Source organism: Elgaria multicarinata, chromosome 2 (assembly GCF_023053635.1).
Source record: "Elgaria multicarinata webbii isolate HBS135686 ecotype San Diego chromosome 2, rElgMul1.1.pri, whole genome shotgun sequence".
NCBI classification, from domain to species: Eukaryota; Metazoa; Chordata; class Lepidosauria; order Squamata; family Anguidae; genus Elgaria; species Elgaria multicarinata.
This window is the reverse complement of record NC_086172.1, coordinates 62,837,205-62,855,185: the sequence shown is the minus strand read 5'-3', so window position 1 is coordinate 62,855,185 and position 17,981 is coordinate 62,837,205. Positions and strand designations below refer to the sequence as shown.

At 38.3% G+C, this 17,981-nt stretch overlaps 2 protein-coding genes across 2 annotated transcripts in view; one reads left to right on the top strand and one right to left on the bottom strand.

The window, feature by feature from the left end:
* The window catches only part of GPR39 (G protein-coupled receptor 39), a 149,530-nt gene extending 137,284 nt beyond the window's left edge, over positions 1-12,246 (top strand). Inside the window, exon 3 of the mRNA XM_063116610.1 lies at positions 10,446-12,246. Coding sequence (XP_062972680.1) covers positions 10,446-10,969 — 524 coding nt within the window. The 3' untranslated portion in view covers positions 10,970-12,246. The remainder of the gene's footprint in view (positions 1-10,445) is intronic.
* Positions 11,343-17,981, bottom strand: part of LYPD1 (LY6/PLAUR domain containing 1) — a 28,477-nt gene continuing 21,838 nt past the window's right edge. Inside the window, exon 3 of the mRNA XM_063116611.1 lies at positions 11,343-11,581. Coding sequence (XP_062972681.1) covers positions 11,343-11,581 — 239 coding nt within the window. The remainder of the gene's footprint in view (positions 11,582-17,981) is intronic.

Here is a 17,981-nt window from a genome sequence, read left to right as displayed (position 1 = left end):
TACATATAAAGTGCCTGCAGTGTTCTAAGCACTGTACAGAGATTGAATGATAAGACAGTCTTCAGTCATACAGCCTAGCAGAGACATAGGGAAAGGAGCAAAGAGAAAACAAAGCAAATCTAAATATCCTTGGTGTGCCCACCATGCTTCCTACCCCTCCTGATTCTGATTTTATTTCTTAATTTTTTAAAAAAATTAAGTGAAAGATTACTATGCTGCAAAGCCATCTTTATTTCACTTCAAAAGAATAGTTGTGTATTTTGGAGCTCTGCCTTGTACTTAGGTCCTTGGGCAAGTTACTTTTCTTTTAGTCTCACCAGTTTGTCTTCATTAAAACGGGTGTTTTCTGACAGGCCATATTCACCATAGCAACCATCTTGTGAATGGGCAAGCCCTGTATGGCAGCCATTTTCTGGAAGTGTCCATGACACTCTCTCAAAATTCCAAATGTGGTCACTGACCCAAAAAGGTTGGGGAACCCTGTTCCGATCCATGACCTTCTACCACATCATTTAGCTGCTAGTCACAAAGAAACTTTTAAGTCTCAGAAGTAACTTTCACCTTGTCCAGATAATCATAACAGTACTTCATTGCATTAAACAATTATTTATAAATGTTACACAACATTTTGATATCTTTTACCATATAATTTATGGGATCTCCATACTACCTAACTGGGTTGTGATGAAGATAAATGGATAGAAGAGCAAAACAGATATGATACCCCAGTGTCCTTGGGTGAAGGATAAAAATCTAAACCAGAAATAAATACTTCCTTTGCAGCCATATTACTACATGTATTTTGGCAAGGGGGCCAGGAGAAATATTAGTGGAATAATATAAAAGCCTTGTATTCTCTAGAATGTGACTCTTTCAAGGAAGTTGTAACACATTAGACACAAAGCAAATAACAGCTAAATCATATTAAGAACATTTTAAATATAGGCATAGGGCTGCTTGTGTTGATTGCTTGTTTCTGTTAATGTCCTAATATATTTTCCTTTGTAAATATTGACAAAGGTAGAGTCAATAATTACGTCTCTGATTAATAAATTGTGATATTCACCTCCAAAATTATCAATATCATTTGCTTCTAATTTGGTATTACAAATGTTTGTCCTTGAGCAAACAAACCATAACCCACAGAAATAAAAATAAAATGTCTATGTGCAAGTGCTTCTGAATTTTGCTACCTCTAGATGCTGGGTTGTGTATATAGGACGAGTATAGATAGGTCTTGTAGTCAATGGGTTGGGGGTTGGCCTTATCATCAATGAGGAAAATTGGGGAAAAAATCTTGATTTTCATGGTAACTTTGTCTAGCTATCTAATCCAATATTAAATACAATCTGGACAGCAACATATGCAAATCATTGAATTTCTCAGCTTCACAGCCCAGTCTTATGCATGTGAAGGAATTGCCACTAGCTTGGATTCTGAGTTGCTCTGAGTTAATATAGGACTATTGAGCTATGAGTTGTTCCCCACCCCAGTATTGGAAAACGGTGTGATAGTTACTGCAAAAAACACAGTTGGGGCCATAAAAACACAGTGGAAGCCATGTAGACTTTATGTGTTCTGTACCATCAAATTCTTCCCTTTCCATAAAAAAAATACAATATCCTTTCCTTTTGTATCCTTCTCTCCCCATTCCTTTTCAAACCCTTTCCTACGGAACACGGCCTTGCTTTTTGCTTAAGAACATTTAATAACTGCAAATGAAACGTGATCACCTGATAGGGAATCTTATGGCATTTTAAAAATAAGATTCTCACTGGGGTGTTATGAAGCTGGTTTTATAAGTATCTAAAGGATTATGTTAAGAGGATACCAATCCCAGAACCTGTGGTTCTTTACTCTCTTTGGAAGGTGGCTATGAGGACTGTCATGATGAGTTCCTGCACTTCAAAATTTACTACTACAGGACTGCCCATAACATATCCCTATGAGTAAATAGAATAATAGAATAGCAGAGTTGGAAGGGGCCTACAAGGCCATCGAGTCCAACCTCCTGCTCAATGCAGGAATCCACCCTAAAGCATCCCTGACAGATGGTTGTCCAGCTGCCCCTTGAATGCCTCTAGATAGAGGCATTCAAGAGCTAGGTCAAGTTAAGAGAAAAACCCTGAGCCATGTACTTTTCTGTCAACCCTCAATTTGGAATCCAACTAGCCATATGCTTATGTTCCGGTGAGAATTACCTTTCAAATGTCAGTGTACAAACAGATGTTGAGAAACCTCACTTGTGTCATTAATTTAATGACAAAAAATCCCTCTTTTTGGTAGTTAACCTTGTTTATGCCAGTACTGTTTTCACAAAGAGTATGATGGTGGTACCAATGAATTACCCATATCCTGTGAATCATCAAAATAATTGGAGTATCTAAGAAAGAGGCTTGAGATACAAGTGACTATGGAAATTGTTAATCAGGGTCAGTATTAGAATAAGAAAAAAATACTTGAGTACTCCTTTGACTGTAATCCTTATCCCATCAGATGAGTCAGGTTCTCTGAGATAATTGGTCTCTAGAGAGGCTGCTGTGGGAAAACGTATTGCTTTTAGAACCTAAAACATATAGGAACAATTAACAGCTTCATAATATGCAGTCATATCAATTTTGGAATAAGCAAACACTGCAAAGACTTCCAGGTCTCCCATTGTGTTTTAGATGCTGCTCACTAGAACGTGTTTTTAAATCCTCCATAAAGATGCAGATAGTAATGAATCGAGTTTGGTATCCTGTTGCCTAGAGGAATGTTTTTGAGTCATAAAAAGGAAGAATTGTTAAGGGAGAAGTAGCTGCCAAGTTTCTTCTATTCTGTGCCAGCGAGGCAGAGTTATGTTGTTGGCACTTAATGTGCTAGGTTTACTTTACTGTGAAGCCTAGTCACTTAGGAAAAGATTATGGTGTAAAAGATACTTTTAAGAAATGTGTTTAACACAAGCATGTCCTGCACAATAAACTTTCATGTGTGTAGAAATATGTGTATATTTGCTGCCTTCTGTATTTTAAATAGTCCTGTGCTGAATCCTGTCTATTTTCAGGATTTTTTTCTCTCTCCCTGCGAAGGAGGCATTATTTTCTTCTGCATGGCAATAGCAGCTGGTGGAGGAGTGCACTTGTTCCAGCAGCATCGCAGGGGATCACATGGTGGTGCCTCAGATGGGGGCACACACACAAATGTTCATTTTGCCACCCCTCCAATCCTCCGCCTGAGGCAACTGGCTCAGTGTGGTTCATCATGGTAGGGCTGGCCCTGATAGGATTGCATTGTACATTTTATTAATTTACATGTGATTCAGTGGGTTTAACTCACTGAAATCAAAGGGACTTAAAAGTGCTTACATTTGGTAGCGTCCCCTGCCTCCCCTTTTTCTATTGTAAACTCTGAATTGAATATTTTATTTTATTTGTAGCACCCTGGAATCCTTTTCTGGATGAAAACCATTTAAAGCATTTATAAATGGTTTAAATTAACCATATAAGCTTGAAAACATGAAGAGGAAATGCACTAGCAGATGCCTCAGAGCACAGAATTGTATGCGAAAGAGCACATTTGTTTTTAAATGCATAGAAGTTCATGCTACAGATGGATGGGCACCTGCACGTTACTATGTTTCTGCAGCAAAATGCTTCTCTGAAAATAATAAAATCTGTGTTATCTAATGGTTGTTGCCATTCTAGTACAGTAATTGGGAAGGGAAATAAAACTACTGCTCTCCTTGCCTTCTTATTAAATTTGTAGCTTTGTAAAGCACAGTAAGTACCTGACCAGTGGATATGTTCTGGGGATGGAACAAATGCCCATTCTAATAAAAAATATTGCTTCCTGCTTTATAAGGGCATTTGCTTTTACTGGTCTACATAAAAGTTCACACTGCATTACTTAAGCCTATTCTGCTCATTTATAAAGCAATAGTAGTTGCTATACGTAGTCTCTTAGGTCCACCTCCCCCCTTTCCTGGTTTGTCATACTCAAGTTTGTATTGGTTGTACCAGCACATTACACAGAGTGAACGAATTTTATATCTTATCTTATTATGGCTTGAATGAGAATAGAAGGTTTTCCCTTGGAGGCTTGTGGTATTTTCCAAAGCATTCGAACCCAAATGTTTGTTCACATTGTGAAAAAAACAAAGAACATTTTTCTGGGGTTGAGAGATGAGCAATTACTTGTCCTTATAAAAATGACAAAGTTTACGCACACAGTCTCCTGCCCACCCCATGTAAGGCTAACCTCTATAGCACTGCACAAGGTTATTACCAGCTCATTTTTCACCAGCTGTATGTACAACCAAGCAATTGGTTCCTTCTGAAGAATCTAAGGGAGAATCTTACATGTGCAGCAGTTCATACTCTCAGTAAAGGTCAATGCCAAGAATATGGATAAGAAAAACAAAACCTGACATTAATGCATTATTTTTGTTTTATGTTCTACCGTCAAGGATGGTGATCATAGCTCAGTGGAGTCCGTGTGATTGTTAAAACATTGTACGTTGTTCATCTCAGTGCCCACATACATATCTGTAAGAGGTAATGCCTGGAATTCTGCTCCAAATAAATATCTTTTATTTAATTAATTATATAGCCCAAACAGAACTGAAGATGGGTACCCACATCCAGAGAGGAATATTCCTTGGCAAAGGTAAAGTTTTCTCTCTCCATTGTTTCCATCGCAATGTAAAATGCCGCCTTTCTGTCAAAAATAAATGTGTGTTGAACCATAAGAAGTATCTTCGTAATGTTTGAGCAACAACGGACTTGGTGTATTGTCCAGGAATGGAGTGAAGAAACCACAGATCTGCACCGCCGATAGAGCAAGGTGAGCAAAAGCCGGCTACTGGAGTGGAACCCTTGCTTTGCTAAAATTCCCACCTGCTCCTTGGTGAGTTTGCTGTTCCTCACCTCCTTCCCAAGAATCCAGACACTTCCTTGACAGAAAGGGGGCATTTTACATTGCAATGGAGAGAAAACTTTACCTTTGCCAAGGAATATTCCTCTCTGAGGATTTCTGGGTGTGTCAGCTCTCTATTAGTCAATTCGACAAGAAAATAGAGCATGCGCAGAAAGCAGTCTGCAACAGTGGAAATCTCTAGCTAACCGCAACTTTCCTGTAGCAGACCTGTCACTCAGGCAACTGGGTGAAAGAGGAAATTCTGCCTTACCACAAACCCTACTAGTTTCTGTAGGTGTGATTGGAACACAGACAGTTTAAACTGTTGCTGAGCTATTATCAATGCCAAACGTCTGACTTCTATCTGGATTGATCAAATTGATCAAAGATGGCATCACTTTTGTTAAGCTCACCATCACACTAAGCCCCATCAGGAGCAGAAGGGAAGGTTGCAGCTCTGGCAAAAGGCATGCTGGGAGTTGTGGTTTTTGCTTTCTTTGGGGACAAGGAAAATCATGAACAGCTTCAAGATGGCCCTGGCCAGGCATTAAGGGGGTGTGTGTGAGAGAAAAGAAACTATTTTTTTAAAAAAGTTACCTCACAGCCCTAGCACCAGCCTGCTACTTTAAGATGGTGGATCCACTTCCCTACTCTCTGTTATTCAGATATCTGGGCAATGCCAGGTATATTTTGAAAACATATTTTTAGGGTTACATCTTTTTTTTAGCTGGTAGAAAGGGTGTTGTGTGTCCTGATTGTTTTTGAAGTTTAGAGGGCTGCTCCGGCCAAGGCATGATGGGAGGTGTAGGCTTTTCAGGTGAAACAAAAAATGTGGTTTATCACAATGCTCTAATTTAAAATACAGTTTTTATTAACACAATTTTCCATTTATTCTAACAAAACAATTTACTAAATCAACCAAACTAAAAAAACCCAACCAACCTAAAGATGAATAAGTTGCATAGAAATTTATTATATATCAAATAAATGTTTTAAACATTATTCACGGACCCGAGCAATGCTGGGCATATCAGCTAGTAGTTAATACAATTAAATAACTTGTTTACCTGTATTTATGTTAAGGCTGTTCTGCAATGGTTTTTCACCTCATCTGGAAACCCTCTAAACTAAACGTGCATAGTTTAAATAAATAAATAAATAAATAGCTGTGGGTACGTTTATTAAAAGATTGAATAAATTTGTCTTTGAGTCTTCAATGACTCTCCAATGCCATGTCTTATTGATCTTTAGTTCTTGTTAATGGTTATGACAGCACAGAGTAACAAGAATGAGGGCATGACCTCACTACATTTTTACATGAGGAAAGATCAATCTATGTATTATTATTATTATTATTATTATTATTATTATTATTATTATTATTATTACCACTGTAGAAAGGGGCAGCAGAAAACAGTATTGAAGCGAAGAAGTGGGGCACAAAAAAGCAATTCAAGAGTCAAAATACAGGTCACACTAATTGCATGGTGTGTACTGAGGGTTACCTTTTTCTTTCGTGTAAGAGCACATGACCTCAATTCAGATTAGAACCACCAAACTCAGGGAGGATTGGTTTAAGCTTTCCTTCTTCCAGTTTGCTTTCCAGATTCCACCCTCCCACAACCATTGGGGGGTGGGGTTAACAAAAGCCTCCATTGACAACAGATAAAATAAATCAGAATAGTTATCTGATCAGCTTTTGCTATCACTATTTAAACAAACAAATTATAATTTTCAAGATATGGCTAAGGGGGCACTTGTTTGAATGAGTATATGCATTGTTTTTGTTTGTGTATATATTATTTTCATACACACAGCCATCCTGCATGTTAAGAACAAAGATAAGCTAGCATTTCAAAGAGATGGGCTTTCACATCCTTTTTCTTGAGTTCAGGGATTCTTTTGTTTTAGGACTATTCAAAATGTGATTCCATACTGATACAATTCAGACATTACTCCAAACCGTAGCTGCATTAACTGTGTTTTCAAAGTACAACAACGACCTTCTATGCTTTTGATTTCCATTTGCTTAGCACTCATCTCCATAAATTCACTATTTCCATAGTTCATTAACCTCCGTGAGATTGAGCAGTGGCCTTAACTATGACTTGTGAAGTCAGACATATGGCAAACTACAGCAAGAAGTATGTTTTACAAACTAACTTCAAAGTATGGTTTCATATCTTGGTTGGTTGGTTGGTTGGGCAGTCCTTTACAAATAACGGCCAGAGATTCATATGGAAAAACAAAAAACAAATACAAACCATGGTTTGGTGATATGACATATAAATGTGTTTTCTTTGGAATAGTATAGCCTAGCAAAAGCTGCCCCACATTACTTATGATTGTGTGTTTGGGCTCTAAGACTGGAAGTAATTAAACATGAAACTATAATTTCTTGATTCACCTCTGCCATGTTGTGCTGTTTGGAACATGTTTTGTGTATCTTATAACATCTGTACAATAATGTTTTATTATTGGAAGTGAAGCACTGTATGTCCTATTGGTATTGTTTTTATATTGACAATTGTTATGTCGATCATAGAGAAGAACAGATACCAAATTGGTAACATAGTATGTCTACTAATATAGTTTTAGTGTACTTAAGCAGCAAGAAGGAATATGAATATAAGGATGAATTTCAGAGAGGGGGAAATAGCGTTGCTTTATCGTTACTCTGCTTCCTGCTTCTCTTCTACATTTAAAACGAGCTGAATTACATGGGATGAGAGCAATGACCACATGGCCTTCATTATAAAACCTCCCAGACCATATAGTTCAATGGGCCAGTGCATGGGCCAGTTCAATGGGCCAGTGCCTACAAAATGGGCATTTTGTAGTGCAAATTTGACTGAACACAGCAAGAAACCCTGACACATTTCAGACGAATAGGGTTCTCAAGGTTTATTTTTAAATAGATTAACTGGGGAAAGAAGTGGGAGACGCACAGCAGGGCTTTGATGTTGTCAAAATGATCCGTGAACTTCCATGAGTGACCAATGACCAGTGTGCTATAAATCACTCATTTAAAGAAGCTTCATACAAGAGAAAACTGTCTGGCAATTTTACCTTGTTCACCAGCAGTTGCTTTGTTATTGCAAAAGTGAAGGTGCTAAGATGTCCATCTCTATTATGAAATTATTGCCTAGCATAAAAGTAACATGCGCTGATATATGGCATAGTATAATGAGAGCAGAGAATCCAGAAAGATTTCAATATAAATAAAATGTCACATTGTTACAAAAATTAATCTCTTTTATTAACCAAAATTAAACATTCAAATCAAAAGTTTCACAAAACAACTATCACACACAGTTTATGTTCAGTCCTGGCTCTTCCAAGGTGCTGCTGCAATTTCCCCTCTTTTCTTTACATTCATATTTATTGTTCCATGAGCATTATCAAATCTCTTTACATTCTTCAATGTAGAGTTGTTGTTGTTTTCCTGAATTGGAATTCTGGACATCTTGATTTATTTTACTTCCTTGTTGTAGTAGTGTTTCCCAGCCCAGGTCTAACTTATCTTGCTGCCTGAAGTGAGAACATGCCCCGCCTCAAGCCCCCCCCCCTTCTTGGCTGCGGGATTTTCACGGCAGATTGGCCTGATCCTAAGAGCTCTTGCTTGACCTCTTCCAAGATCACACTATGAAAGCATTCGTTGGGTCTCACGAGAATTTGCATGTGCTCTCTCACGAGAGACCCAGGGAAGTTCACAGATGTGCTCTCACGAGAGCTCAGCCAATCACTCGTACAGCCCAGCCACAGCTGCACTAAGGGAAAATGGGGGCACGTGATGGGAGGGAGAGCAACAGCTCCGAAGAGCAGTGGGAGAACAGCTGGCAGGGCTCTGCAGAGCACCTGCTGTTCGTGGCAGGGCCGTGGGCCCTTATGCCACTGCCTTGATAAGGGTGCATCAGTCCATATTATGGTAGGGCTGACCCTGATGTATCTAAACATCACTTTGTGGAAACATTTTGGCCAAAGCAGAAATAAGCATAACGCTTGTACTTTTGCCAAGGAAGCAAAAGTAGCTTTACTTTTATAAAATCAAAGTTGTATAAAGAGCTTTAAAGCAAATAGGAGCTTTAGTAAACAGCATGGTGCAAAACACACAAATCAAGGAATACATTGCAATCATCGGGGAATACCTCTGTTACAGAAAGTGTTTTGTTTTACACGTAAGGCACATTTGCTGCAAAACAAGGGACACCATTGCAGGGTGAATAGGCTGAAAACTTTGGAACTGCATGGTAGAAGAGTTTAATAACTAAAGGGACAAATTTTAACCCTCACCCTCCCCAATACTACTGTGTCATTTAAAAATAATAATCCACATACATTCTTATTTATCCAGCTTGGGAGCAGAGTGTCCTCTTAAACTTGATTAATAATGTTCCTCTAATACACCTTGGCTGTAATCCAGAACATCATGTATAAATCATATCCCATTGTAGAAAGGTGGTGTAGTCTAGTGGCTTTGAGGCTGCACTACAAATCAGGGTTCACATCTCACCACCACAATGCACTTTCAGGCAAGTCAATGTATCTTCAGTAGGGATGATAATAATAATGACTTATCGCATACAGTCACTGTAAGGATTAAAATAAGATAATGTATATGAAGCACATTGAACATTTTAAAGCAGTATACAAATGCTAAGTATTCTTTTTAGGTAGGGCACATGAACGTCAGCAGGAAGTTGGGACTCTTTCCCTTGCCTTAGCCACCAACACAAAAGCTACCCTTGTGGTGGATATGGCTGCCTGTGGATCAAGGACAAACATTCTAATGTCCATTTTCTTTAAAAATAAATAAATACATTACCTGGACCTCAATGAAATGGAGAAAAGACACATTTATAGGTGAATACAAAATGCTTGGATATCAAAGCTTTTAAACATATTTCGTATTATCTGAAATCATTTCCATTTCCATGGTATGCTTAAAGGATTTTTTTTCCTGTGCCAATTTACTTTACATTTTAATTCAACTGGAATTTCTTTCCCAAACACCCATTATATACTCTTTGTCATAAAAAGAGCCATTCACACTGTACGTAAAAATATCTTCTGTAAGAGAAAAGTTACCAAAAATAATGCCAAATATGCAATTGTATGCATATTTGTTTTGTATAATATAAACAGAATCTGATCGTCTTTTGGGTATTGCCTGCTCTAATATGGCTGTATTTTTAATGATGAAAACGGGAGGAAAGTGTAGGGGGAGGAGCAGGAATAATAGAATAGATATTTTGAAAGATGCGCTATCATGGAAATAATGTCTTTGAACTTAACCAATGCCAAAGAGAAAAAAGAAATGCTATCTTAAATATTACATAATACTTATCAGAACACAGACTGCAATGACCTTGAAAATGTGGCTTGCCTTTTCCCCCCTTCGAACAATTTTTGCTACTGGCAGAAGAAGCTGTCAAGCAAAACACTGAAAAATTGGTATCATTTCCTAGCCAGTAAGTGCAGAACTGATACTAAATATTTTATGATTTGTTTTCACATGCTTTCTCTTTCTCTCTTCTCCTTGCTTGCAGGTTTGATTGTTGCAACTCTGGCAATATGCTGGTTGCCAAATCAAGTTCGAAGGATCATGTCTGCTGCTAGACCCAAGCAGGACTGGACCGTCTCCTATTTCAGAGCTTACATCACCCTTCTCCCTATAGCTGATGCCTTCTTCTACCTCAGTTCTGTAGTGAACCCACTCCTTTACAATATTTCCTCCCAGCAGTTCCGGAATGTATTTCTTCAAGTCCTCCGTTGTCGCCTGACACTAGAACATGCCAACAAAGAGAAGTTTTTAAGAGCCAATTTGAATTCTATAGCCAGTAGTGGCCGTTCCCGTCGCCCATTGATCTTCAGTTCATCCCGGCGCAAGTCTTCTACTAAGACTGCTAACAAGGTTTTCTTAAGTACTTTTCAGAGCGAGACCAAGCCTGACTGCAGTTTTCAGAAATTGAGTCCTGAATCACTGGAGCTGAATGTGAAAACGATGCCACCAGAGACCAGCACAGACCCTAGTCCTGCTAACCAGAATGGCCTTTGTGAACATGAACTGTGAATCTTCAGAAAACAAAGTCAGATGATACACAATATGCTAAAAATGCAAATTAAAAAACAAACAAAAGGGTTTACAGCCTGCAGGTTGTACCCTCCAAGTTTAAGTGCTTGTTTCAATAGACTAGTTTCCAATAATATAAATGGATATGGGTTCTACATGGGTGACTGTTGATTTTGTTTTTCTTTTAAAGTGCACACTGGAAAGTCAGACGGCTAGATCTATTCTGTTGCCAACGAAGTTGCTGAGTATTTTCAGAGTAAACTCTTCTTTTAGCAGTTGGAAACAAACAGCAACATTACAGTGAAACCAGCTGTGTCTTTGAAGGAAATGACACAGGACAAATGATGCCAACGAAGAAATCTTCCATTAGAGTTTAGCAATGGACTGGTGATAGAAGTGCCAAGCTAGAGAGCAGTAGGGTTGTTAATACACCAGCCCTGGGCCTGGTGCCAGGGCTTCCCCGCTTCTTTGGCCTGGGCCCATTGCAGAGTGGAGTATTGCAGCAGCTTATACAAACAGAGTTTATCTTCCCTGGAGTACAGAAAGTCTGGTATCCGGCAGAGGTCATGAGGCACGCTGCAGATGATGCACAAGACTTGCGATACAGGATCCCTGTGACACAGAACAAGAGTTTATTTAGCTTGATATGAACAAACATGCTTTCTGCTGTACGTTAGCTTTTTTCTATTTGAACAAACTGCTGAGCTTTCAGAAATAGTGGTTCTGGTTCTCAGCGCATTTCACGGAATTTAGCTCACCATCACCTGTTGTGTTTTTAATAGGAAAAGCAGGGCTGAAATAAATGGCATTATTCTGAAAGCTTCCTCCCTCATCCCCCCATTTTAATTCTTTGCTTCCCATAAAGCCTGGAAATTGTAAAATCAATACATTTTGGCATACAGCACTTTAACGTGTGTGTGTTTTTAACTCTTTATAAATAAAGCAGTACCTGCTTAAGATCTGATCACTTAATTTGATCACATTCAAAAATTATTACATGAATTATAACAGAACCCAGGATGTTTTTATGGTCAAGGTGATCAGTATTTTAAAGAAGTTCTCCTCTGCTCCCTTTCTGTGGAAAAACCCAAACAATGAAAAGCTCATGGGAAAATTTGGCATCTACAGAGCACTGTTCAGTGCACACAAAGAAAAAGATTATAAAACTCTCTGCCTTTCCAATCTTGCAACTAGGGTATGGAAGAAAAAGAAGTCTTGAAAAATTCCTTTAGAGACTATTCTGTACTTTCATATATTTTAATTGAATGAAACTGAGTATGCTTATGTGACATTAAATATAGATTTTAAATGTTTTATAGTGCTTATAAAATAAATATTTGTACTTTACTAAAAAAGAGAGAGAAGTGAATAGTGCCTGTGAACTTCTGTAGCCAACTGTAAATAACGTCAGAGTCTCTTCTTTCATGTGATTTGATAGAAATTCGGCTGTGGACTTGCTACATAAATAATATGGTTATCCAACTCTAAATTTCTCTACTTCTCTTTCTCTGCCAATTTGCTTTGGGCCTACCTGGAAGCGAGAAGGTAAGTTTCATGGTTAATTTAAAACAAATTGCTTTCATTTTTTTTCAAAGATCTGTGTTTACCTCTCTGTGTGTAGTAGGAACAGAATTAAGCCTGTGTGGAGCAACTTATAAAAAAAATGCTTAAATTCTTGCATTTAATATTTCCAGTGAAAGTATTCAAGACTGCAATTTGTTTGGAAAACAAAGTGTGCATTCAAGCAAAATGTGCAGAACTGAGGCTTAAGTGTTGATGAAGTCATTTGTCTCAGAAATAGTATGTCTGTGATAACACACAATTACTTCATTGTCTCCTACCCAGAACACTTCAGTATTGTAGATAAACATGTTATGGCTAGGAATACGGAAGGATAAGAGAAGAGTTTTACCCAAGCTGGCAGTGCCTGTGATTAGAAATGAGTGAGGCCATAGCTAGACCGAAGGTTTATCCCAGGTTTGTCCTGCAGTCAAACCTGTTCATCTAAGTGCCACACAGGGCATCCAACGCTCAAGCAGGGACAAACCCGGGATGATCCTGAGACAAACTTTAGGTCTAGCTACAGCCTGATTTGTGAGTATTCCTCATCATATTAGGTAGTAATCCTATGCATGTTTAGACAGAAAAATTTCTATAATTCACAGCATACCCCAGTGAACATACCTTACTTGGAGGGATACCTGGAGTTGTAGCACTTTTTTTGTCTAAACACGCATAGGATTGTATCCTAAGAATCTTTTTTCCACCTTTTCTATAACCCACGGTGACCACCACATGACACGACAAACCATGATGAGTTAAGTAACCCTCTCTGAAGTCTGTAGGTTATCAGAGTGGGTTATTTTGGCCCAATAAGCCATCATGGGTTATTGTGATGTCTGAGCCCAGTCACTATAAAGACATCTACCTACTTGGGCTGCTCTGACAATGTTATCTGCAACCATGCAGGTGAATGAGTGTTGCTTGCATAGTTGCAAACATACTCACAACACCTTAAGTGGGTTATACTCATTCAACAGTTTTAACCAGTGTGGCAGCAACTAAGCAAATTGCTGCAAACTTTCTGGCAAAATAATAGCCATGGGAATTACAGCAACTGCAAAGGCAAGATAGTGGTTCCAAACTTTAATTTTGCTGGCAGAGAGAGAGAGGTGACTTCTGCTATTTCCCTCCTCTCTGTGCAGCCCTTCTTGTCATCCGTGGAGGATTGGGGTGCCCTCCAGATCAGATTTTAGGACGGCATACAGGACTGCAGGGTCAGAGGGAGTTGATAAAACTCACCTCTTCTCCTAGATCAAAAGCCTTCTTTGGATGGAAGGAGCTCTTCCATTTGCAGCTGATGAAGCTTGGATCTAGCACAGTGCCTTAAAGAGATCCAAAACCAACTCTACAAGAAATAAAGGAGGCGGACATCACCCAGATAGGAGGAGCAAGTGGGCTTGTGCCAACACTTATTAATTGCTGACAGTGGGCCATGCTAAGCCATGGTTAGGCCCCTAACCATTTTACATGTGGTTAGTGAACGTGTTTAAACTGTCATTATGTAGCCACCATGGTGAGGAATGATCATACTAAGTCATGGTTCATATGACAGGCTAAGCCATGATGTTTAGCTCAAAATGCTTAAGCACTGTGGCTTAGCGTGTTGTCTGAAGAGTATCAGTTTTAAATGGAAGGACACATGAAAAGTCCTCTTAATTCTTAAGCTATACTCTGAACATTTGGTTTGTTCTATAATGGAAAAAATGCTAAAAGTTATTTTCTAATAAGAGCTTGCAATTAAGCTTTCCCCCCTCTGCTGAGTTAAATACTCCTCTTGTTTTTTTTTTAAATCACATAGTAAGAAGTCACTAAAACATGTTAAATGTACCCCTTCCACAGCTAAATATGCTGCATAAAGTCATCTAAAAATAACCAAAGTAAAAACGTTGCCATAACTCTAGCTCCTTGAGTGCAACAAATAATGAGGAATTGCCATTGCAAAAACAAACTATCCTTTATAAACATTTTAGATAGGAATAGTAGATGAAAGGGACCTCTGTCATGGAAAGCTGAATCCAAATTGTGAAAAACCCCAGGTGAAAGGTTTCATATCTCCCTTTCAATCATAGCAGGAGTAACAATCCTACAGGTACTTAAAAATCTAAATCACCCGAAAGAGAATGTGAGGAAAAATGCTCTAAAAATGTAAGTCAATGCCAGCCTTTCATGCCATTGGAATGAGAGTGTTTAATCTGTATATTCAAAAGAACTCATGCTGTGACAACTGAGTGTCCACATCCATTCAATTAAACCTACAGGAATCTATTGATCTTTTAAATAGCAAATGCTTTAAAATCAGCAATTCCGTGGTGGCACTCTAAAAAATGTTTAACCTCGCCCCCACCCCAAATGTTTAAGTGGTATATCAGTAATTGTCTAATTTTCTTTTTTATGATCTATTATCCTAAACAGTTCTTCTGAATTTGTTCAGAGACAAATTATCACATGAGCTACAACTTTTGGGATTCAGTTAGAGTAATGATGCTGCAAGCCAGTGCACATATCTGAGATTCCTCATCATATTTCTGCATCAATCCTATGTAGATAAGACTGAAATTTTAAATTACTAACTATGCTGCACGTCTGCTTAGAAGTAAGTCATATGTAGTTCAGTGGGGCTTACTCTTAAGTAGATAGGTCTAGGATTGCAGGCTAAATCTCAGTGAGAATCCTATTCCTTCACTGTTAACAAAAGGTTTGCATGTTCTCAGCCACAAGTACAGTTAAATGTCTCTGCTCATTTAACACCGTCCTTGAGACTGCCTCCTACATTATTCCCCTAGTCTTTCTTTCCCACTGTTATCATACCTAACAATACAGCTTCTGGAAGTGCAAAACAATTGCCAAATAGGGCTTATTTTCCTTTCCTGCCACTTGATCTTTTTTGTAGCCGTAGACTCATTAAGCTTGCAGAGACCAAATATCACAGAGGTTGGGGTCTTGTATAAGTGCATCCTGTCAAATTGTCACATTGGTTTGGAGTCCCGTTATAATTCATGTGAAAAGTTAGTCATGGCTTAACTTAGTTTCCCTTGAAATCAAGGGGAACGAAGAGCGTCATCAGTTGAGTGTTTTATTGCACACTCATTGCTGCCCACTCACAACTTTTTGTGGGTCCTTTCGATGATGCTGTCCACCTCCTGCATGTCTCCCGCCTCTTCTGCTCGTTTTCCCGTCACAAAAAGAGAAGAAAATCTGACTTTGTTCAGCTGTAGTGAAATGTGCCGCCATTTCCCGCTGAGTGCAGGAGAAGCCGTGGATAAAAATGCCCACTGAATTATTATTGTTTATTTCCTCTTTCTCCTTGTAAAGAAAGAGGAAGTATTGTGGGACAGAATCGGGGTGGAGGGAAGCAATGGTAAGGAAAAATGATCCCCCCCCCAGTCAGATGATGCTCTTACCTGTACCTAAAGTAACCTAGAATGAATTGGAATTGCAGAAGCCAAGGCATTTGCATAGAAAGAGACAGCCTCTGTGCTCCTGGCTGAAATGCTGTAACTTAAATCTAACCTGAGAAGCTATAGTATACTAGCGTCAAGAGTATAAATGAAATGCCAACTAAAATTTTACCAACAATTTTACCAACTGCTGTATTTTACCTGTGGCATCAAATACACTTTACCATAGAGCTTTATACCACTTGGGCTTCACTAGACTCAGAATTTATTCAGTGCCTACAACATCCCTCCTTATTCATAAACAACATTACATAAACCAGACACTTGTTTCACAAAAAGTATCCACACTATCCCAATATTGGTAAAAAGGTAAGCACTGAATTTATAATAGAAGTAAGTACCTATTGCTATTCTTGATTCAAAATGAGATTCCCATCCTTTTTCCTTGAAAATTCTGCATTGTTTATAGGGAAAAGGACTTTCTATTTAACGAGGAAAATCTCATTATATAGCTGGGTTAATGGCTTTATTGAACTGACAGAGATCCATTCTTAACTTTGCAACCAAAAATACAGATTAGCCATATGATAAATAAATCACTACTCTTGGATAGGATGGAATATATGGGGTGTGGGGGTAGGTTGTAACACATGCCTAGCAGCTAAGAGGTGAAACTCTTCAAATATTTAAAGCTGCACCTTCTGATATAAAACAAAATCAATTCTGGTTTGGGATTTGTACCAATTCCTTTTCTTCTTCTTGGTCTGTGATCATTTCTCTTTCACTCATAAAATGAACTCCTGAAGTGCCAACACTTTCCCATTATGTATCAGGGCCAATTTAGGTGTAAAAGTGGTGACTGAATCTTTTGTTGTGAATCTATGTATTATGCTATTGGTTTAAGTATACATATTTGCAATCTACATCTTACTAGAACTAATCTAAACACAACAGAACTCACTTATGTTATCCTTCTGCTGCAGAATGTTTAGCTTTCATCATTCCTTGACAAAACCAAACAAACCTCAAAGGATTTCAGCGTATGCAGGTAGAGCTAACAAAATACTACTTCACTGCATTCTTTGCTGTCTCTAGTTTCTTGGGGCTTGTAATAAACTCTTGCTATTGTTAGTTTCTTGTACAGCCCACAACAGAATAGGTACTTCTCGATGTCAGGTATGGGAAAATATATTGAAGTTTTCTTTGTAACATATGCCTGGAAGCTAAGAAGTGAAACTCTTCAAATATATAAAATTGCACCTTCTGATGTTGCTAAAACAGCATAGTTCTCCCTAAATGTAAGTTCTGATGGCACCGTTATTAGTGGAAGTCACTTCATTCACAAAAATACTTAACATTCAAAGCCAAAAAAAAGAGGGGGGGAATAAAATAAAAATTTAAATGTTTCCTCTATGTCTGTGTTTGTCCTTGCATTTTTGGGCCATTGAGTTGTAATTTTTATTTGTGGAACCATTATTGCTTCCATAGTCTTAACACGAACAATTGAAAAGCCACTTTCCCTGCCCCTCATTCCTCATTTGCAGTCTTGGTCATGCTTCAAGTCAATCTCTGCTTTATCCGTTACATTTAATTTTTCAACACGTCATATAGACAGGCTAGTAATTAATAATTATCTGTTTCTTAATGACACACTTATGTGATTTATGACTGTTTTCTTTTGGATGTTATTCTGATTTGTTTGTTCATAAAGACAAGATTGAATACCTTGCGTGTAAACTGATAAAGGCTTTTCAGCTCATTCTTGATAAGGGTTTTGTAAATGGGCCCATTTATCTCTTGCTTCTCCAACTTTCTATTCCTCGCCCCCCTGTTTTTCCAGAACTCTGCAAGTTCATTTCTTTTAAAGCACTTGGCTTTGATGGAGGTGTCTCTCTCAACTTACAAATTATCCACTCTTTCTATTGTAGATGGCATTGGTTAAATTACATTGTGTTTAGCTCTGAATATTGAACTGACCCACATTTTAATCTACAGGTGCAGAATTCACACTGTGGGATCCCAAGCATTTACGGAAAGTGCATAATCATCAA